Source organism: Aulonocara stuartgranti (genome assembly GCF_965226115.1).
Source record: "Aulonocara stuartgranti genome assembly, chromosome: 3".
NCBI lineage: Eukaryota > Metazoa > Chordata > Actinopteri > Cichliformes > Cichlidae > Aulonocara > Aulonocara stuartgranti.
The window spans coordinates 24,281,713-24,305,746 of record NC_138941.1 but is presented as its reverse complement, the minus strand read 5'-3'; the positions used below and the strand labels follow the sequence as shown (position 1 = coordinate 24,305,746).

Here is a 24,034-nt window from a genome sequence, read left to right as displayed (position 1 = left end):
CAAAGTTGAAGGTTTGTTCAAGAATTGTTGCAAACACTGCAGTGCTCGATAAAGGACCTCTGCAGAATGATGAGGACTGTGTGTTATCCCCTAAAGCTGATCTAATCCATCTTAGTGTCAGTGAACCTGTCTAGGCCTCTGATGGAGATGCTTAGTAACGACTGTCACACATTAAGACACGGCAGAAACAGGACTCACAATAAAACAACAGATGCTGGTCATTTCTCTGGATTGTTTCAGTGCCTGTCAGCATTTGAAACAATATCCATATAAAAGCAATGACTGTGAAAGCCATGAAGTGGATAACTTGCTTCCAGCATGAGGGGTTTTTCCCCCTTCTCCATGACTGACAGTATAATTGACAATGGGAATTATTTTTCCATTTCCCTCTTTGAGAAACAGCGAAGACAACACAGTTAAAATGTTACTGCTTTTCCAAATGTTGGGCTCTTGTGTCACTGCTGTTTGATTATTTCTGTGCAGTTATTCTGAAATTAGTAAACAGTAAGAACACTGTGAATTAAAGTCCAAGAGCCTAACAGAACATAAAGAAGTAATGTGCTAAAATAGTCTGCATGAAAAAACCATAATAATCCTGTGAAAATTATAATTAGTGTCTCTCTTATGAGTAAGAAGAATCTTGCCAATGTTACCAATTGCCTGGTCCTCAAAGCCTTCCGTCCAGGTAAAGACAACCTTTCCTCTGCTGTGATGGCATAGTTATTTACTGGTGGCATTCATCAAGCTGATTCGGGCCATTTAGAAGAACCCACTGGCTTAATAGAGACACTGACACTTGTTCAAATAATAATTGAGCTCTATGTCTTTGATCTTCTTAATAGTGTCAAAAGCTTTTCTGTGCAAATTACTGGAAAGAAATTGCATCAATTAATTTCATTTTATATAACTAAATAAATAAATAAATGAATAAGACAAACTAGACACCCAAAGTGTGTGAATTCCACTGGCTGAGATTTTAACTTTGCTGCAGTTAATCTAACCTGCACCTAAGTTCACAACAGATTATTACAGCAAGTTTAGTTTAGTTTAGTTTGATCAGGATTCTATAATGGCTACAGTTAATGATGGCCTATTGTTTAAAGCGGTATGATGTGAAAATTGTAGGCTGAGCTGTGAGCTAAGCAGTCCTGTATGGCCTACCTGGTATGTGGAAATGCCGGGGAGCAGCCACGTATGTAGAAGTAGATGAGGGAGATTTGCCATCGGAATAGGTGGATAAGCTGGGGGTACTCCGACCGCTTTCACTACCTCCAAACGTGGAGGGCATTGAGTATGGAAGGCAAAGGGGAAAGGTTTTGGGAAAGGAAGGGGAAAAAAAGGGAAGGGGGGGCAGAAAACAGTATTATGGTAAGGTTACTTATACAGCTCAGACATGCAGCTATTACTATAATACCTTATCCAGTGACTTGATAACCCAGCCATTTACAGTGTCTGTATTCATTATATCCTGAATAATCAAATTTTTGTGGGATGTTATTTGGGTCTTCTACCTGCTAAGTGATGAGATTTATAAATAATTCTTGCTAGCACTTTAATGTTAAATAATCTTACACTATGTTGTTCATCAGCCCAAATGAGATATTTTTAGATATTTACTGGGATTCCCAGGCACAGGAAGACATGTCTGTCGCCTAGTGTACTTTCCTTTCAAAGTATCATTAAGAAGCTAAATGCAAAGTAGAGTTTCAGATGCTCATTTATCTTAGGCCACTTACATCTCAGCCTGTAGGATTCAGATTGGCATTTTCTATTACTCTTTTTTCAGTCTTACTGCCAGCTTTACGCTACATGTCAAATTTACCTCGCATAAAGACATTAATACAAAACTTTATTAATTCAAGAGTTTTCTTTAAAGTATGTCAACGTATGAGGCCAGTTTAAAAGTACCAATTGTGGGATGTCCACAGAGTTCTTTACATGTCTGCCATGTCAGAGGGCTCGCACATTAAGATAGAAAAGGCCTCTTGCAACTCTGCACAGGACAGCAGGAACTTATTTTTAGTTTGTTTATTCTGATGCCGTAGAAGTCATTATTGAAAACCAATCAAGCGATTTACTTGGAACATATAAAGCCGTCGGAGTTGTCAACCCTATGCTACTCTGTGGTTTCAGAAAGTCCTCCGAAATGTTTGGAAACAGCTGTTGAAAAGCTTCTACCACACATCTACTACAAATCTTTGTTTGAATTATAAGTGACCTTATTATTGTAGGGTCTTTACCTTATAATATAAATGTAAAAAAGACAATAAAAGTCAGTATCATAGCCTGAAGGGCGGATGACCTCTCATCACGTAACATTTTCCATGTGCTAAGTGTAACAATGTGACATGCATTTTGCTGACTGCATGCATATGGGTGCTGCGTAACCAGGGCACACCCACTGTTACAACACAAGCAGGCTGGGTGATGGAGTCACTGACAACAGTGAAGCCAAAAGTAATAAACACTCTACATCCAGAGCTTTGAGGAAGAACTGAGACTGTGTCTCTGTGTGAGAGTGTTAGCTGACTGAACACACACACTCATCTCCCCTTAGACACAGAGGAATTATCGTCAGGGATCTGGATGCAAGTGGATGAGATCACTGTCACGCAAGTCTAAGTGGATCCCCTTCACACACTTAAACACACACATACACACAATAGTACTGTTAGTGCGGGTCTAAATGTAGGGCAGAACATCCATACAAACATCTGGAGCTAAGACACGAGGCTAAGAGAGTTTGGGAGGAGATGCATTACAGTTTATCTGAACAGATTACACAATGGCAAAGTCATTCATTAATCAAAAACCAATAACACAAAACAAGATATAAAAGATGGCTTGGGATCATTAACAAGGAATCTGGGGATTAAAACGAAAACATGCATTTTTCATCCTTACAAGGTTCTTTCCTAAATATCCTTCATCAGTGTCACTTCATTTCAAAACACTTTTTGCCCCATAGGGGCCAATCTACAGAGCAAAAACTTCTGGATAACTTGAGTGCAGCTGACAGCAAGTCTTAATACTACAATAAAACATCATTAAAACACAAGTCTGTTGCATAAAGACAAACAGCAGTTCTAAGGCAACACTACGCTGCATGCCACTGCAACTGAAAACCAGATCCCAAATTACAGATCAGTCTGCTTGGTCTGTTTCATTTCTGTGTTACTCCTCTCTTTCATCTTCCCCATAAAAGAGTTCCCATCTCAGCCTCTTCACCCCACTGTGAAAAAAAAAACCACAGCCCAAGTGCTCGTGATTTTCTGTGCAAAATGTGTCTCCACCTCTTAAATCACTCTACAAGTAATCTTCAAATTGCATTAAAAATTAAAACTACTAAGCAAATATTTGAGCTTAATAGTCCTTGTGCAGCCTTTTGAAGGAGTGGGCATTTGTGACCTTGCATGCCCTTCAGCCATCAGTAAACTAGGCTCTCTCTGATAGTGCTAAATGCTGAAACGACTGGAAAGGTCAAACTCATAATGCCATTTTACAAGAGTTTTCTCAAGCTTAAATTTATATAGTTCTAAAAAATTATTAGCAGCTTATCTAATTACCCATTAATTTACCCATTAAACCAATATGGATGTGCTCATAAAACTACGTTTAAAACAGCAGCCAAATGCAGCCCAAGGCACAAGCAGACAACACTGCTAACATGAGTTTTAATGTTCATATTATTGGGTGGAGCAGGTACAGTAGGGCAAAACTGAAATGGTAAGTTAAGTGGTATATTAATATCAATTCATATATTATTATCTATTGTGGGTGATACATCTTTTTATACACGTGTATGATTGCCTGAAAGTGTCAGGGTGGGAATATCTCTAGACTCCACATTCACTGTGCACTAGTTTGTGTTTATGGTTTTATTGCTGAATCAACTGATTACTGGTGGTATTAAGCCAAGTGTTTTTTTAAAACCGTGTCATGGAACATTTTATTGGGTCCTGTTGCGGAAAAATTGACAACATCTGCAGATGCAATGATATGAAAAAGAAAGTTTTCACAGGGCCTGATGCAGTCCTGTGAAAAACTGAACACACACATGAGCACATGAGCACTTTATCACTATCTCGCATTATTAAGAAAAATGTTCTTCTGCTTCTCTTCACCACTGCTTCTGCTCATTGATGTTTGTGGGCATTTGTTCATGCACAGCTCTCTTAAGATATCTAACAGTTTGAGGTCTGGACTTTCACTGGGCCACTGCAACACCTTGGTTCTTTTCTTTTTCAGCCAATCTGTTGGGATCATTTTCCTGTTGCATGCTGTCCATTATGGCCAGCATCTCCACGTTGATCTCATCTGTCCAAACGATATTGTTCCGGAAGTCTTGTGGTTTGTTCACATGCAACTTTGCAAACCCAAGCCATGCTGGCCTGTTCTTTTTAGAACATCCTTCCAAACAAGCCATACTTGTTTAGTGTTTTCTTATTGTACTATTATGAACTTCAACATGTAACATGTTAAGCAAGACCTATAGAGTCTGTGATGTAGCTCCTGGTGTGTGCGCTCCTTCCACTCCCAGATTGTGGTATTGTGTTAACATATACCTGAATACTACTGAACAATAAACTGCCAGAGCTTTGAGTTTTGGACACACTTGCCAATGACCAACTATTCAAGTGTACGGCATTTGATTAGCAAGCACCAAGCTGCTACTTATCCTCTTAATCCTCTCTGACACAATGTAGATCTCTGACGTACACAATAGACTTTTCCAATGATTCTGTGTTAGGAATTTACCCTTTGTCAATCATCAAGTAAGAAAACCTACATTGTCTTCAAGATTTATATCAAATTCACGGTGATAAAGACTGTATTATGACAATGACAATCATTCAAGAAAAATAGCAGACTAGATCTAAGATCAAAGCTAGGCAGAACAGACAAGTGCAAAGATGAAATCGCCCTTAACCATTCTCTAAAAGTTAATACCAGATGTATCAGGGTCACAAACAGGTCTACAAGGAGTTAAACCATGCACAACAATAACCACATTCACAGACACAAGTGAACAGGGCAAGCAGAATGAGAAAAAAGGAGCAGTCCTAAAAATATGCCTTGATGCATCCCATGAAACCTGTTAACACCACAATACCAGAACACAACATCACAAAACCTGCTATCCATTCCACTACAGGGAGAGGAAACACAGAGAACAGAACTGCTATTGTCTTTACCGTTAGGAGGAGGTAAACTGAGATGCAGGGATGTCCTAGGTTTAGGGTCAGGTAGGGGGTCCTGTTTGAACCCTGAGAGGTGAGGGAGATCAGGGGATGAAGGAAAGCGAGCTTGTTGAATAAGCCCCCGGGCAGGGGTTACATTATGCGAGGGAAATGTGAAAGGTACTGGTTTGTGATGTTGATTTCAGGGATGTGTGACACTGAAAACCGCATCAGTGGTTTCATGGCTTTAGTTCAAGAATCAGTGAGAATACAGAATGAAAATAAAGTTTCATGAGTGACCCAAAGTTTACAGCAGTTCACACCAGTATAGTCTATTCCCATTATGGCTCATAAGTCTATGGTAAATCCAGGTCCTCAAAGACACACAGTGAGAGTTTACAGCACACGGTTAAACTGTTGGTAAACCCATGCGAAGTTGGGTCATTGGTCACAGCACTCCATTCTGTAAGACCTTAGATCTTAGTCGAATACAGAGAGGACTGGTTTGCTGCTGAATCACCAGGTTTCTATGCTTCTTTTCGGGCATCTTGGAAACCAGCTTTTGGGACAAGTTAAAGCCTCTTTTAAATATTTAAATATATAGATTTTTAGTTGGCTTTTATTATTTTTCTCTTTTTAAAATTTTAGCAGGAATGATTCTAGCAAGTAGTCCATTGTCTGCATTGGACCATGTCTTTAGTCACTAATACCTCTAAAGTAAGGGATATAGTTGTGCTGCTGCAGCATAGCCAGGGTGGTGGGATTTAGGTGTAAAGACAAGCCTGCACTACCACCTGTTGGTGTAGGTGAGTACTTGCCACAACTACCACCACCACCACTGCTCCCTTCAGCCCCACCAGAATAGTACATGGGTGGGGAGGATGTGTTCCTGGCCCAGGTGGAGGGGTACTTAATGCCCCCCATGAGGGCTGGGGGTAAAGCTTGGCTGCTGTGTCTACCGGCAAGGTATATCTCTGGTCCTAGGTATCCAAGCAAATCACAGGAGAGTACAAAGCATATGATAAACTTATTAGGATACGAAGTTTCTTTAAAGCCTTTAAATCTGTTTGGAAAAAGGGTAAGAAACCACAAAGTAATATGTATATATATATATATATATATATATATATATATATATATATATATATATATATATATATATATACACACAAAAAAAAAAACAGGCCCGATATACATATACATTACAGAACACAGAAGAAAACAGTTCCTAGGCTTATCTTATCAGACACCTGCAACTACGCTAAACATATGTAATGATTTGATGAAGAGCATACAGGTGGACGCTGGGGTGGTGGAGGGGCTCAAATAGCAAGCAGTGATGCTGTGCAGCAGCATTAACATGTAAGAAAGATGTGTAGCTTAAACAGACCACCAAGTTGGGAGAGTGTGTTTGGTCTATGACGAGAGTAAAGCATGTTACATGTATATGATACAGCGCAGCTTGAGATGTTTGACTAAACTAGCTTGGAGGCTTTGATTTTCTAAATAATAAATAAATTTGGTATTTCTGTCAAGTTCTGTCAAGACTATCCCTGCAGTTTTAATGCACTTGTACTTTACTTGATAATGGTGCAAATGCAAGTTTTGTATTGGGACTTTACTTAATTCTGCGTCGACCGAGTGAAAACAGTGGCACTCTGCAACCTTATTTTTATATAGTAATACAACCAAAAACAACCATTTATAAATTAAAAATAAAAAAGTAATGCACTCAGTGAGCACCCTCTGTCCTATTATTAGTCTAGTGTGACTGAGCCATAAACTGTTGGATCTAATACAGGTTAAACCTGGACATAATTGGAAAGTAAGACCTTTCAGCTTTTCATAAGGCCACAGTGATGTATGGATTATGGGGTTTTGCTAATACCTGGTCGGCTGTAGTTCTGAGGGGAACGAGACGGGGTGTACCGCCCATAGCCCCCCAGGGAGCTGTTAGAGCTGGGGCTCGATGGCCTCCGTTGACGGGGTGATTTTTCCCCATCACCCTGAATACACAAACACAGAAGATAAAAACAGAGTGAGTACATTCTATGCACTCAGTCCTTAATTTCAACATCAGAGAAAAAATTTCTAAAATATTAATAGTGAGGCAGCTGAGTTATGTTGCACAAGTCACACCAAGGAGCGAAGATAACATAACGTCAACATAACAGGAGTGAGGAGAAATGTGTGCGCTTATTGTTATGATTAAGAGCAGAACTCATTTCAAATATGTATCAACAAATGGAGCCAATGGTTTGGATGTTTTTCAAACTTTCAAAACAACATGCATGTTCTATTTTAAAAACAATCTGATTACATATATTTTTATTGCTTGTGCTGTTATACTAATCCGCCAAGAACTGAAACTGAAAAACTGTGACTCTAAGAAAATGAATCCTGCACTACTGATATTAGCCTTTGGCAGGGAAACTAAAGAGCATGCTTTACTCCAGGCCTCAGGGACCAGTGTCCTGCAGCTTTTAGATGTGTCCTTCATCCAACACAGCTGATTTACCCCCTCAACACATAGTATAATGTTATCATATCTGCACATAATCCAAAAATTAAAACACATCCCACAAACCATTTAAAACTGTCAATTACCCTAGAAAACTCTTATGTCCCAAATATGGCAAACAACTTGTTTGTGTCCACAAACACATACACTCACACACAAGCACACAAGAAGGCACTGATGAAGTATGATTTACATCCACATTGAGACACAGTGCATCACATTACCTCAGTAGGAGTAGGAGAAAGCAGCTGGGGAGACTGCAAATGAAAATGGGGAAAGAGCCAATGATTAGGAAAAACTCATATGTGAGAATATATGAGTTAACCAACCAGCAATGAGAGTGGGAGTGAGCAATGATGTCCAAATGCAAGGACATTGCTGATGAGTGAATGAGGAAGTTTACAGTTCGGCTTATAAGGCCAGGGCTGTGAAGCTGTGGCTGAACTGCAAAGGATTGCGTCAGTGTGGCATTAATGAATGACTTCACTGCGATGATGGAGGATGAGGAAGGTGAAGAATAAAACGAAAAGACAGGGAAGAAGCGACACAAGGAAGGTTTCTCGCTCAAATTGCATTCATTCACTGGAGTGAGACAGAAAGAAACCTGTGAACAAATCAGTTCTTTAGAGATAAAAGGATGATTGGATGTATTAAATCGTTAGAAAAAAGACACATTCCTCTGGTTTTCAGTTTAAGTCTGGATATATGCTGCATACATTCAAATTCACCTTAACAAAAAATATCAGGACAGAAACACTTGCTCCATATCGCCCATATTTGGCTAGTCTCTGGCTGACACTCATTAACAGTTAAGCAGGTAAGAATGTGTGTAGTGAATTCCATTTACTCTTGTTACTGTACCAAAGTTATGTTTACTTGCTTTCTGAGCCATTTAAAACCCCTTTAGTTACAATTTTACTGAAACTTAAATTTGTTTTATAGAAGTATTGTTCTACTCTCATAACGGAGTCATGACAAACCATAAGAATTACTAGTGACAAACTTCATCACAGCAGCGAATGAAAATGGAGTCGGAGTTACCTCTCCATAGTGCCTCTCGTCAGATGGGTAGCTGACATAGGGAGAGTAAGACAACATGTCAGGCCTATCTATGTTATAGATGGCCTTGGTCTTTGGAAGGGCTGCCAGGTCCTTGTAGTCCAGCATCTCCTCTCCTAGCTTGGCCTGGCAGCAGACAGGAGACAGATTTAGTTTTTATTTGCATCCTACTGACACTTGGAGGAGCACAGAGGTACAAAAGTCATCTGTTGCTCCCTTAAGGGTGAATAGAGGTGATGCAGTCTTACATAGATGACTCTGCTGGGAGAGCCCGAGGCGCTGGATGCCGGGACTGAGGTGATGTTCTCTGATGAAGTCCGGGTCACCTGGAACACACACACACACACACACACACACACACACACACACACACACACACAGCAGTTTTAAACACACTGAATTATGACAGGTTAAGAAAGGTGGCATTCATGTAATTACTGCCATCCATTCAAACTCATGCGTAGTAAGATATTATTAGAGATGGCACGATGCCACTTTTTTATGTCCGATACCGATATCATAAATTGGGATATCTGCAGATACCGATATGAATCCGATATAGTGTGTTTTTTAATCAATAAAACTGTTTTTTAATATCTTGCTGCTTTTTATATAAGTTCATACTCAAGTAAAAAAAAACAAACAAATAAACCCCCACTAAAGCTATTCTGTTATACCTGTATGCAAAAAATACACTGCACCCAAAATATTTCATAGTTCAGCAACACTGATCAATCTAATAAACTTAAACCTGCACCATCCTCCCTATTCTGGTATTTTAAAGAGTAAGCAACCTAACGAATAGGTTTCTAAACCCCCCCCCCCAAAATAGGGAACCATCCCCCACCCTCCACCTCATGATGCTTAATTGACGTAATCAACTTTAATTTGATGCAGTGTGAAAAAAAATGCACAGAAATCAATTATTTTTGAAGAATAATTAAATAGATTCAACATATTTCTATGTACTATAGCTTACTAGGGTATATTAGACTTAATAGTTACTATATACAGTAATGGACTTCTATACATTTTACATCAGATTAAATCTTTGGGTGTAAGATTCGGATAATTATTTATTAAAAGCTAGACATTTTAAATGAGAATAAGAAAGAAAAGTATGTCTTTGCCCCCTTTTCCCTGTTCATGCCCTATCGGCCCCCCTGGCTAAACTTTGCTAGATCCGCCCCTGCACAGTTACCAGCCGTCAGCTACGTAGAAAAAGATCCTGGTGTAGAAAGTAATATTAAATAAATTCTAACAACAGATTATCAAGCTTAAACGTGCTGCTGTTGTTCAGCCGCTGGTTTCCTCTTTCTGGCGAGAAGCACACAAACAAGAGAGACGGACTCGCGACAGAAAAGCCGATCAGCTGATCATTAATCAGTTTCATGATTGAAGTAGCAGCAGGAGAGGGAGGGAGAGAGGCAGTCGCTCCATATATCGTTGTTAAGCTTAACGCTGGAATTCTTTATAAACATTCAGAGATGAACTTACACATTTGCTTTACTTCTCTCTGGGATAACTTCCTCGGAGATGAAATGCCGGATTGTTAGCGAGGCTACAAATACGCACAGCTGCTCTATCACGTGACGCACACTGCTGCCACGTGCTACGGTTATGAGCAGAGTTACGCCATGTCGCAAGTTTTGTGAGGTGCTTTTTTGATATTTAATGGATCGGATTACATTTTTTATTTCTCTCCGATATCCGATCCAGTAATTTACGTCAGTATCAGACCGATACCCATATGTATACGTATATCATATACATTTTTTTATTATTCAAAGCTGCCCTTTCTTTTCTTTAGGGTAGTAATGTAACAACACAGAAAATCCTATAAACGTCTTATCCTGAATGGCTGCTTCAACTGCTGCACGTTTTTTCATCATTATTGATAAAAAATAGTAAAAACAATCGTCTTCCCAGAGAAGTGTCCTCTTAAACTTAAACCCCAAAAGTTTTGCATTTACAGTGAAATAAGTCAAGCTAGACCACAGTCGTATCACAGTCATGTTTTAAAAAGTACAGCTTTAAACCTTAACATTGTAATAATAAAAAACAGAATTAAAGTCAAAGTCCAATTATATGTCAACTCGCCCATCCATCCAGATCACCTCTCTACAAAAACTGTGCTCCTTTAAGGTTAGAGTTATGCCCAGCTGTGAAAATGGACAAGCAGAAAACAGGGATTACTAGTCATTCCTGTTATACTTTTCTCAAGTCTTCTTTAAATCCATCCAACAGCCAATCAGATCCAAGATAAGACTACTCTCCAAGAGAAACCATAACATCTGTAGAATTACATCATGTTAGTCCTGCTTTGTGCCCGTCATAATTTCCATGACCACTAGGGGACACTGTCGTGTCATTATACCGTTGACTAACTGTTACTCTTCAAGTTGCTTGTAATTTGTAAACAGATGGAAATAAGCTCCTCCTTAAACTACCTTTGGGGAACATTTTGTTCGTTCGTTTGTTTGATGTACATGGCGTTTACCGTATTGCTGCATTATTGTTCATGCCTTAACAGTCCCAATGGCTTTATATAAATATTGCAAACACTCAAACTTAAAAAACACACTTGAAAGTATAACTGAAAAGATAATATGTGTTAGACACAATATCTAGAAGATGGCAACAAGAGGGAACTAAACCATGGAGAAGGACGACAGTAATGTTAACCCAATGCTGAATATTTAGCAGACAAATGGTGAACTGTAATTCTCCAACACTGTTTTCATGACAATCAACCTGGTTAAGCCGTATCATACACGAGTGTACGTAAATTGTAACAGTTAGCGTTGATGTTATGATCACACTTCAGACTCAGCCGGTTAGCCTAGCTTAGCATAAAAACTCAAAGCAGGAGTAAAAAGTAAAAAGTTCAGAAATATGCTAAGTATCACTTCTAAAGGTTCTATCAATTTTATTTATATAAAAAGACAGTTTGAGGTGAGTTTGCTAGAGAATCTAAATCTTCTCATCTCCCTTTTTAATTCCACTTCTGCATAACTTAATTTTTCTGTTATTACAGGGGCATTTTGTTTAACACAAACAATACAAGAACACATTTTAATTCCTCAAAAATTCAAACAGCAAATACCTACTTAACACAGAGAGCGCAGTGCCTGTATTAGTGAAGCTGTACTGGGATCAGTACCGATGATGTTTAAGTCACAAGTTGAATGAGAGAGAGTGAACTTTCCATCATACGGCAAATTAAATATTTGGAGAATCGTAACAGTTGTGTTTGATATTTTTAGCACGCTGAAACAAGACAGAAGCATCCACTCTGTCTGGCCAAGCTGTGTGAGTGTTGCCCTCTATGGATGGCAACACTCACACTGCCACATCAATCCTAATCATAACTGCCCAGGGGACCATTCTGGGTACATGCGCAGACAGATCCTCAGCTTCTTTAGTCACATATGTCAGCTCTGCATAGCACCAGAGTAAGTAACACATGTAACTTTAACACTTTGTGTTGCTGTGACTGCTTCTCAGCATGAAGAAAATGTAGCACTAAGTTGTGAGTTCTAAACAACCCATGCAGCAGATGGTTGTTAGGCGAGGGGAACTGAGTGGGGTTTTGGTTGCGGGGACGTACAGGAGCACCGACCTTCTCCTCGAGGCCATCATTGAGCTGTATCCGGACCTGCTTCTGGGAAGGAGAGGGGTGACGATGAGGAATGAGGAAGGGAGATGGAGGAAGGGCAGACAATGGCTGATGCAATGCTCAAACCAGAACCTTTTTTTTTTTTACTGACTCAATTACATTTTTCTTTATTTAACTTCAGCTTCACACAGTTTTCTTTTGATGGTGATTCTTGTTATGCATTGTTGTTGGTGACATTTTTGTGTCTGTTATTACTCTATAGTCTGTATAAATTGTTGTACCACTTTAATGACTGAAAGGGACCAGCAACAACAAAAGGAATGACATGAAAATATTCATAGGAATGTTCTTACTGATGAACATTTTTATTTACAATGAAACAAATTATGAAATGTTCAAGTTTAGAAAGCTAAATGAAAAAATGCCAGATGAGTTGCAAAAATGTTCTAAATTATTAATGTTGTTGTTTTTTATTTCAGTAACTATTGCAGTGGACGCTGGGATGTGTTGGTACCTCTACTTTAGGTATTGGGTCTATTTAGGGAAAAAAAAACAAACTTTAAAAACAAAAAAGAACTTTTTAACAAATATTTGTAATAAAGATTGAACTGTGAACTGCGTAGCTTGTAGGGATTAAAAAAAAAGGCAAAAAGCTCCTGAAACTGCAGTTCAGCAGTTCATGTTAAGAACTCGAAAGAAACCTGAGTGACTGTCTAACACAGACCCAAATTTTTCTCCTGCTCATTTCATGTACACAAGAAGGTTGGAGACCTCCATTATAATTTCCTGCGACTATGAAAAATTCAGTTTTTGAAACTGTTTTTTGGGCTCATTGTGATATTCCACTTTCTGTATTAAAAGCAGCTAAACTCATCCATTGACTGTGCTATATTCAGAGGTTTTTCAAACTCTTCCTTTTTAACTTCTGAGGAATTCATGACAAGGGAGTATCAGAGCTTTATCTCTTCTGTCAGATATTTACACACACACACACACACACACACACACACACACACACACACACATATATATATATATATATATATATATATATATATATATATATATATATATATATATATCTGTCAGGACTGCCTTTACCACCCACCTTACTCTTCTCCTCCTGCTTGGCTGCTTGTCTGCATGGAGGATGCCAGATAGACGATCCTGAAGACACAGGGACAAACAGCACCATTTGCACTTTCATGTTGTTGAAAGTGGGTCAAATATTACAAAAATGGTTTAGTTTAATGAACTATTTGATTGATTTAAATCATACAGTATGTCACGACTATAAAATGCCCTGATGAGTCACAGCAGGACTTTGCATGAGAACAGCCAGATCCATGGTGGCTGCAGGCTAAAACCCTCAGACCCAAACGATCTGCTGCCAATAACTTGGTACCTGACATCATAGGACACCCCAACAAATCCCGTCTCACAAGCAGAGCCTTCACAATAATAGGCTAGTATTGTGGCTGAGAAGCACATATGCATAACTCATTACTTCATAAATTGGAGTGACATGTTATTGCCTAAGAATAGAAAGTAATGTGCTTTAGTCTAATAATAGATCATGAGTTTTAGCACTGGATCCTCTGTGGTTAGGCAGGAAAAACTACACTGCCTATCCTGACAGGTAGGAGCTATAATAAGAGATATGAAGGCTGCTTCTACCTTGCAGGTACATTTCCTCTCCCTCTGCAAACATCTGCTCACACCGGACACAGCGTGCACATGTGGGGTGGTAATGCTTCTCGCCAGCCTGTTGAAGAATGAAAACACATTAGCACACTGCAGCAGTTACAATTTATAATGTCTCCTAAGAAATGCAGACCAAAAAGACACCTTCTAACAAAGCAGACGAGGAATCAATACATTGCTTTCAGATGGCAACCAGTATGCTTTCAAGCCTGCAGTTTAAATGTTCTTTTCATTCAATGAACGATGTGATTTATTCCCTATGCCTAACACATTCATTGAAAGACCTCTGTGTTAGCATCTATGTTTATATACATAAGCTCTCTTAGAAAATGCATAATTACCTCATAAATTAGTTGCAAAATGAACATTGAGTTTCAGGAGTGTTGCTGAGCTAAAGCTAAATGAGGGACAAAGGGAAACTTAGACTACAAAACTTAGGTTGTTTTATCATTTAGCCACAAGGTGGAGACATTGCCATTCAGACAGAGCACTGCAGGAGTAACACATAAAGTCCTTTTGACAAAAAGGATTTAAAATACATTCATGACATTCGGCTTAATCCTGTATTTATACAAATTCACCCAATACGTTTTCCCCATAAGCACTGTGTATGATGGCCTGTGTGTTAAGCATGGAGCTCCTTGTGTGTTTAGTATGGAGGCAACATGTTATCTCCAGAGCTTGTCAGAATCCACAAAGCGGTGTGATGGGAGGGAGTTGTCACAGTGAGGATGAATGAGTCTGTGATATTGATTTTGAGGCATAGTGTGGATTGTTTTCTTGACTTGTGAAACTGCTAGTCTATATGTGACCTGGTCAAGTGTTGGGGACTGTCTGGGTTCATTTTTGGCTGTGGAAGCTGATTTGACTGATGCTGACACTGTGTGCATTGAATCGTTTGGGTAAGTTGTCTGCTTTCTACTTCCATCCTTAAGAGCAAATATTACATTTGGTCAGTGGCTTCCTCAGCAGGAACTCAGAGGGAGTTTTCCTTTTCTTGACAGATTTTTCAAGCTGTTTCATGGATTCAAACTAGCAAACCTTAAAAAGCATCCCATTCTCTTAAGTTCCACAGTCTTTTGGGTGATTTTCTTAATACCAGATCCTTATTCTGTCTTTTTTCATGGCAACAAAAACCACCATTACTGAAAGTGAGCAGAATTGTCTCATTCTTGGCAGTTTTTCTTGTCCTAAAACATGTGTGATTTATGGACTCAGTAATAAACAAAACAAGGTGGTTTATTGCAATTGAGTCATTCTTTTGCTCTCCATGCAAAGAGATTTCATCTTGCTGTAACAGCAGTTTGATTACGTACAACACCTCTGAGGCTCCTCCACTTTGCTGCGTCATTCTAATAGGGTAGGATACCAGAAAACAGGATGTCAACATCATATTTCTTGGCTAACACCCTGCTTAATGCTTGTCTCAACCAAATGGACAGCAGATGGAAAGAGGAGGCAACCAGGCACAGAAATGTACTTAAAAAAAGCAAGAAGACTCCAAGTCTAGGTGTTACTGACAGAAAAACAAAAGGCCATCTGTTTAAAAACTGGTAGACGGTGCAGATGCTATGCCAGAAGTTCATATTTGAACTGAAACTGAGAGAAAAGAGGAAGCTGACATAGGAACTCAAAGAACTAAGAAGATAAAAGGCTGGAACAGGATTGAAATTCAAACATGGAAAGTATGAGAGAGGCGGAAAGGAGATAGAACTGCTATCAAATCCTTCCTTTCTCAGCACAGGGAGGAGAATGATCGTATTCAGGATCCTGCAGGACTGGCATATCAAGGAAGAAGAGGGGGGCTCAGGAATGGTTTGGAGGGAAGTTGAGACTGAAAGAGCCTAATTTGATTTTTACTTAGGAATGAGGCTGTAGCTGGTCAGCCAGGGTTGAAGTTTGTGGCTGAATCTCATGCAGAGTATGGCTTTAGATAATGGGAGAGCTGCTTTTTATATCTTTGCTACCTACAGTCCATATGTTTTCTCAAAATTATCCTACCTCTAATGCTCTCTCCATTTGCTCATCTCGCAATTCCAGGAACCAGTCAGGTGAGGAATGTGATTCATTTAGAAGGCTGGAATAAATTTGTGGCAGTATGAACACACAGACACACAAACATGGTCTATGGTCTGCAATCCAGTTGATTGCACATACATCAAGCTCTGTGTTGCATCACAGGTTATTAGAACACAACAGCAATGGGATCTATATGCAGCTCATGATTTTACAGCTCAAAATACTGTAAGAGAAAAGTACTGGCACGAATGCTGCGTCATCTGATACTGAAATCAAAAGTGTACCTCAGAATATATTCAACTTTAAAGTAAATGGACTGACATCCCAGTCTTACCGACCACTCAAAGTGCTTTAGAATACGAGCACTTCTCATCTACTCATTCATTCAAATACAGAACCTTATTAAAAAGTGACATTCATATCTCCACTGCACCACAAAGTGATCTTGAACACTGAAACCAAATGGTTAAAAAATACTGAAGCCTTGTTTCTGATGTTGAAGGTGTTTCAAACTAACACTGAACTTAATAGTCAGTATGAACAGTGACAGAAATAAAAAAGCCAATGAAGCAAATTAGGCAATGATCAGTAGCACAGATGCTTGGCTGACAGCAGAAATACTTAATCTCATCAGGTATAGTTTGGGTGTTACATATTGTTTTCCCTCAGCTCAGTAAGTTTAAACCTTTCAATAATGTTTGTGTAGGTTCTTAATCATCCAGGTCATGGCAAGTGCTTAAGTCAAATGAGCTGAACTACCTTGGGCTGCTCATCCAAAATGTTTCTTCATTTCATGTCCTTTCATATTCCTGCATCGGCTAAAGATGCAGAATACAAGACAATATGTCTGCCATCCTGGTTACATATGTTTCAAGTGCTTGACTCAAAGGCATCTAGACTTCTTTTAGGTTCTTGGTTCTTCTTCATCTTTTTGTTTTACTATTCCCAGTATTTCCAGTTACACATCACAGTGTCTACTCTCACTGTTTCACTGACAAAGTGACTGACTGACTAACATCTTGGATGAGAAATAAATGCCATGGCAAAAGGAACACCGGGCAACAATAAACATAGCTTCAATTCCATTGCTGCTATCTGCAGTTACTGACTCAGTGCAGTATGACCTCTGTGTGCTCTTTGATCTCAACCAAATGTCACGGCATTTTGAAAGAACAGTCTTTCAGTTACTATTTCAAAGTGCAGCCTTGCACAGCTAGCATGAGACAGCATCATCATTCAACCCTGAATGTTGATGATAAGACAGTAATAGCCCAGCTAACTATTAGCTAGCTGAAGTTGTCTTTCTATGGTAGATCCTATGGACATTTATAACTTTATTTGCAATTCCACCTCATGCTGCTAACTCTAGCAAAGGTGTTAAAATAAGGATCACAAATGCCATTGTTCTGTCCCACATATCTGATGACACACTTTAAAACATGCACTGCGTCATCACGCTCACCGATGAAGATGAACCAATGGTTTCAGTCAAAGAAAGTGATCATTTGAGGACACTGAGGTGAGAGGCAGGTGACAGTGTGCAATCTGTGCTATAGCTCCATTTCTAAAACATGAGACTCAGTCAGACTGCACTGAATATTCAACAACAGAGCAGATCCTGGCTGCGTGATTCTCTGCCACTATTCTTTTATTTGTTATTGCCGTGTTCCTTCTTCCAGAATGGGGATCATTCCTTCAGCACTTATCAACGCACGCACCATCTGCATCTGCTGTTGCAATGTCATTAACTTGTGTTACATCATATCACCCCGGAGATTCAACTCCCTGTAGTTTTCATGCAACAATCAGAAGTCTAAGCTTTGGCAAACATTTTATTCTGATATGGGTGTTTGTTTTTGCTGGAGTTATGAAGCTTGTTATGGAACCACAAAAGCAGCACTTCACTTTAGACTACGTGCAGTTCAACCTGGATATTAAGTATATGTTTCCTGGAAAGAGACGCACCCTTAACAACTATATGCTCAGTAAATTGTATGCTCAGTAAACACCAGCAATTACAAGAAAACTAACACACAAAATACCTTTGGCTGTTTTAAGGTATGTGGTGTTACTGTAAACCCCCATGACAAGAGGTAATGTATTTGCATTTGCAAATATGATGAATTTTTAATGGTCTCTTTGGGGAAATGAGGTCAGTCCTGGAATCAATTAAGTGGAAATATGAGCATGAGAAACATGTAAAATGCAACTCGCTGTGTTTTTCTGTAGCCTCTTTCTCTGTCTCCGATCACATACTTACCCACTCTGTTTTAAGCTTATAGGGCGTCGATGGACTGCTGGGGGTTTCTCTCTTTTATATTATAAAACGCACAATAAAGCATCATGAGGCAACTGTTGTTTAAATAAAAGTGAACTGAAATGCACTGAATTCTGCGGGTAAATGAGCTTCCTCCAAAGGGTGACTGGCCTCTCCCTATGAGGAGTTCAGCCATTTGGGAGGGGCTCAGAGTAGAGCCGCTGCTTGATCTGCCTCCTCACCTCAACTGGCTCAGTTGAGGTGAGGAGGCAGATCAAGGACACACTGGAGAGATAATATCTCTTGGCTGGCCTGGGAACGCCTTGGTGTTCCCCCAGACAAGCTGGAGGAAGTGGCCGGGAAGAGGGAGGATGCTGCCCCTGCGACCTGGCCCCGGATAAGCGGAAGAAGATGGATGGATGAATGAGTTAAACTGATCTGAATTGAAAACCAGTCTAAGTAAGCCATTTAATGATGACTTTCTATTAATAATTCTTTAGCTTGTGTACAGGTTCACTGTCTCATACTGAACTTTATCTTAAATATGTGCCCTATGACAGAACTACCCAACAGAAACATCACTACAATGACCTGCAGAATCATATCCTGCAGTTCACACTGGCATACAAACACTGATATCACTCATTTAGATGGCAGTTGTGATTAAGTTGTACTGTCAACTAGAAGCCTCTTGCACTAAGTATAATGCTCTCTCACTGTCAACAGTGTAATCTAATAATGCAGCTCTTGGAAGGAACAAGCTTATTTAATAAATTAATTGTCGGGTCACTGAGAATTAGACAAGAAGCGTTTGAACAAAGTAGGAAAAAATACTGCAAGCAATCTGATTTTAAAAAATGAAGGTTATCAGCACATCAGTGCTGTATGGTTGGCCAAGAGAAGGAATGGCCAAGTCTGAGGTTTAACTTCCTATAGCTGTCCTAGAAATACCACCTTACTGATGATTTAACTACTGTGTAAACCAAACACTGAATAAACTGAACCAACATTCTTGGATTAAGTGGGATTATCGATTCAGATTATTCAGTGTTTTCAACAGTTATTCCTTTTGTGCATTTATATTTACTGTAATTCCATTATTCTTCTCCCTGTGCATGTTCATATAGAGTAGACAACAAGTAAGTTGAACCACATGCTACATGCTAACAGCCAAAAAAGGTTTTGTTCTTAATGGAAGCCAGCAGTGCTGTACCTCAAGGACTTTCCCTGTAATGTACTTCTTACAGCTCTCACACTGGATGCCAAACATGGCGTGGTAGTCCATTTCACAGTAGGGGATCCCGTCCCTGTAAAAATGACACAAGACAAACAAGCAGGTTAGAGACAGGCGCAAGCATCTAGATTAAATCTAAATAACAGCATTAATGAAGTATTATGATAATGAAAGTATATTCAGCCAGACGTACTTGCTGATGTACTCGGCATTGAGCACCTTGTTGCAGACTTTACACTTGAAGCAGCCCAGGTGCCAGTGCTTGTCCAGTGCCACGAGTGACTGTTCATTCTTAAATTCCTTTCCACAGCCACAGCAGTCTGTACAGAGAACAAAATAACAAAGACTAGGTCAAATTCAAACACTAGAGTTTGCTTTCTTTTAGTGGAAAAGTTCTTTGATTTAACTGAGTTGAAGGGCAAAAGAAACTTTGGACATTTTGTTTTCTATGAGGAAAACACAATTTAGGAAAGTGCCAATTTAAGTGAAGGAACAAACAATCCGAAGTTTACTTATGGCATGAGTTATGCTTTCAAACAGGCAAACAGAGGAGAAAAGCACTGACTGTGGACAGCCTGTATGGGTGCAGGGCTGTTGGCGGGAAGAGGCTGGGTACACTTTTGGCAGATACACTCTTTCCCATTAAATGTCACTCGGTCACCGGCTGGAAATGGCTGTCTACAAACAAAGAGAAAAACAGTAGATGATCAGAGGGGTTTGACAGCTACATTACAGTTTGTTCTACTCTGAAATGAAATTTGGTCCATCAGGGTGCATAAAAGGCTCCTCAGAAGGCCCTACAGACCAATCAGTAATATCCTCCAACCCCTGAAAGTATTTTTATGCTGATGACTTTCACCTGTAAGGAGGATCTGTCATCATATCTTTCACAAGAAATGCCAGAGAGCGCTCTAGAAAGTTAGAAATGCTGAGGTCATAAGCCCAAGCTCTAAGCCTACTACTCAAAATATGTAACTAATTATTGTTACATGTTCTGATATAACTTAATGTATTTATTTACTCTTCTCTGCTATTATGACTAAATGCAATCCCCTGAAGACTGATGTAAAACTGGTTTAATAGCCGTTAAAAGGAAAACCTAAATCTTTCAAAAGAATTGTTTATATATTAAGCTTGTCAGCTGTTGTTGGATATTTTTATTGGTTATTTACATCAGGTTCAGTCGTTAACGCATATATTTAGAGACTTAAGTCTCTAAAAACCTGCTGTATTTTCTTTGCCACTATTTACTTAAACAGGTTCTGCCTGACACAGTGGAGATCCTCAAATCCCAGTCATCATGCAGTAATCCAAGGGAATTTAAGAACAAATGAGAAACAAAATAATTGCGATCTCTCAAGCTGGAAAAGGTTATAAAGCCATTTCTAAAGCTGTGGGACTCCATTATCTACAAATGGCGAAAACATGGAACAATGGTGAAATTTCCCAGGAGTGCAGTGACGACTCATCCAAAAGGACGCGACCCCAGAACAGCATCCAAAGAACTGCAGGCCTCACTTTCCTCAGTTAAGGTCAGTGTTCATGACTCCACCATAGGAAAGAGACTGGGCAAAAATGGCTCCAAGACGAAAACCACTGCTGAGCAAAAGGAACCTAAAAGCTCGTCGCAGTTTTGCCAGAAAGCATCTCGATGATCCCCAAGACTTCTGGGAAAATACTCAAATGACGAGACAAAAGTTAAACTTTTTGGAAAGTGTGTGTCCCATTACATCTGGTGTAAAAGTAACAGCATTTCAGGAAAGGAACATCATTCCAACAGTAAAATATGGTGCTAGTAGTGTGATGGTCTGGCAGCTGTTTTGCTGCCTCAGGACCTGAAAGACTTGTTGTGATAAATGGAACCATGAATTCATGAATTTTAGACCTCTCTGCATTTAATCACACTTGTTATTAATCTCTGTCTCTCTTCCACAGCATGTCTTTTGTTCCGTCTTCTTTCTCTCACCCCAACCGGTCGCAGCATATTGGCCCCGCCCCTCCCTGAGCCTGGTTCTGCCGGAGGTTTCTTCCTGTTAAAAGGGAGTTTTTCCTTCTCACTGTCGCCAAAGTGCTCGTCCATAGGGGCTGATATGACTGTTGGCTTTTTTTCTGTATGTATTATTGTAGGGACTATCTTGCAATATAAAGCACTTTGAGGTGCATGTTGTTGTGATTTGGTGCTGCATAAATAGAATTAAATTAAATTCTGCTGTCTACCTAAACATCCTGAAGGAGAATGACGGGATATCTGTTCATGACCTTAAGCTGAAGTGTACTTGGGTTCTTTTTAGGAGCACTATCCAACACCTACGGGATAAAGTGGAACAGTGACTGAGTACCAGGACTTATCACCTAAACGACAGCCTTGAATCCCACTAATGCTGATGTGTCTGAATGTGGATAAATCCCTGCAGTCATGTTTAAGCATGTGCTGGAAAGACACCAGAAGCCCAAAACCTGTAACAGTGGGCTGTCAGTGCATTGGTTTTGGATGGAGATCTTTGTTTTGACATCTCATGTTCAAATCTTTAAATTTCTACTTTTTCTTGTTTGTAATATCTAGTAGGAAATGAAAGAGGTGCAACACGGACACTGGCTTCACTTACAAGCCAAAGACAAATGCCATTATACAGCTAAAGAGTTATTGCAATGACAATGAAACAATGTTAATGTCTGCTGGCTGTTTGTGCAGTCTGCTTCACAAACAGCTGCCGTCATCGAGTCAAATGCAGAAGGAATGATGGATCCTTGGCAGAGCTGGGCTCTGACTTGCTGCCACGTGCAGCTTCCTACAGCTCTGAAATGTGATATTAGGAGCTGCTGTCACACTGACACAGCCAGCTACTGAGGGAGGAAGACATCCTGGCAGACTGTGAATGGCTGAGATTAAAGATGACTCATGCATAAATAGACAAAAAGTTATGTCTTCAAACCTGACATTGTGAGTTTTTGTAAGTCTTGCTTACAGTTTAATTCTTGGTATTAGGTTGATGGAAGCATAAAATCTGAAACCCATCAACCCATTTTCCCTCATTGCTATTGGTTTATTACTGCATTAATGTCATCATATTACCATGTTTATGTTAAAATATTACACAAATATCATTTTATCATTTTATTGGTAGCAGGTTACTGTCTAAAATACACTATTTTAGTGACACTATTTGTAAATGGTTTTGACTCATATGTAATTTTAACTGCCATTCATCCACACCAGCAATGCTTTTTTTTACTCATCATTATATGTTTGAACAGGAGAGTAGCATTTTGTGAGTTTTATTTACAAGATGCAAAGACTACCTGCTTACAATACCAGACTGCAGGACATTATTTTAACATTAGCTGCACCTCCTGTTCACACTCACCTTGGAAAAACTCCAATATAAACACTTAGCTGCCCACATTAAACTTTTAAACCGTTGCATGTGGAGAGACACAGACACATAAAGAAAATCCAGACAGCAAAATGAAAAACAGCTCGATTACTAAATAACTGCCTTTTACTGTGACATACATACGAAAAATATACTAATCACAATATGATGTCTCATTTCAAGCAGCACTTGTCCTATTAGCCTCATTTTTATATTGGTCACAAAAGGCCCGTGTGATTTACTATCACAAAGGCACCATTTGTTGTAAGGGAACTCCAAATACCACACTGGAACATTCTGATCTCAGGTTCAGCAACGGGATGACCAAAGTATGATCGGATGAACACACACACACACACACACACAGAAAACCCACCCCCAGCTCAAAAGACACTTTACACTAGCTGTGGGAATGGGCAAAGTGGCTGCACTGACTGACCACACACTTAAAATTCCTGCCTGCGAGAGGCTTCCATTACCTTTCAGGGCCTGGAAAACAACACTCTCACACAGACACACTATACAGGAGACGCATGCACGTAGATTGAAAAAGGTGAGTGCAACTGTTTGGTGTGCAGTGACACGTGTGTCCTATATTTATACACGTATGTCTATTATAGCTTTATGTGCTTGTAAATGACACCAAGAGAGATGTGCGAAACATACTTATGAGATGTCTCCATCTGTAAAGATCGATTTTGAGTTCTCTTTATAATGGGAGAGTGGAATTCTGAAACACAATATTTCTCCAGTAAATAAGATTTAAAAGTAGTTGACCTGTGGGTACGGTGGATTTGTAGGGCTAAACATTTATTAATTTTTTATTAGTCCTTTTTTTATCCAGGTTAAAAAAAAATCTCATTGAGATTAAAAATCTCATTTCCAAGAGAGACCTGGCATCATGGCAACAAAAGTCAAAATACATTTACCACGTAAGTATATAACATTTAAAACAAATACAATATCCCATACCAACATGTGTAAAATATACAATAACAGATCAAATTAAGAGTACATTAAAAACTATCACACTGAGTAAAAGAATTATTCTCTCGTTCCTTTAAGAC

General features: G+C 39.3%; 1 protein-coding gene across 4 annotated transcripts in view; it reads right to left on the bottom strand.

The window, feature by feature from the left end:
• The window catches only part of ablim2 (actin binding LIM protein family, member 2), a 93,673-nt gene that overhangs the window by 19,588 nt on the left and 50,051 nt on the right, over nucleotides 1-24,034 (bottom strand). For 3 of the 4 annotated variants that reach the window (XR_014272357.1, XR_014272358.1, XR_014272359.1), the window contains exons 4-14: nucleotides 20,159-20,271; nucleotides 19,787-19,913; nucleotides 19,573-19,666; nucleotides 14,057-14,144; nucleotides 13,488-13,546; nucleotides 9,009-9,086; nucleotides 8,743-8,886; nucleotides 7,926-7,958; nucleotides 7,069-7,186; nucleotides 5,196-5,267; nucleotides 1,162-1,269 (exon numbers count right to left, since the gene is read on the bottom strand). Coding sequence is in view for 1 of the 4 variants with exons in the window: in XM_082511176.1 (XP_082367302.1) it covers nucleotides 1,162-1,269; nucleotides 5,196-5,267; nucleotides 5,891-6,160; nucleotides 7,069-7,186; nucleotides 7,926-7,958; nucleotides 8,743-8,886; nucleotides 9,009-9,086; nucleotides 12,383-12,424; nucleotides 13,488-13,546; nucleotides 14,057-14,144; nucleotides 19,573-19,666; nucleotides 19,787-19,913; nucleotides 20,159-20,271 (1,346 nt within the window). In the remaining 3 variants the exon portion in view is untranslated. Of the gene's footprint in view, nucleotides 1-1,161; nucleotides 1,270-5,195; nucleotides 5,268-5,890; nucleotides 6,161-7,068; nucleotides 7,187-7,925; nucleotides 7,959-8,742; nucleotides 8,887-9,008; nucleotides 9,087-12,382; nucleotides 12,425-13,487; nucleotides 13,547-14,056; nucleotides 14,145-19,572; nucleotides 19,667-19,786; nucleotides 19,914-20,158; nucleotides 20,272-24,034 lie in introns of all 4 variants that reach the window. The other variant, XM_082511176.1, reaches the window with a different exon arrangement.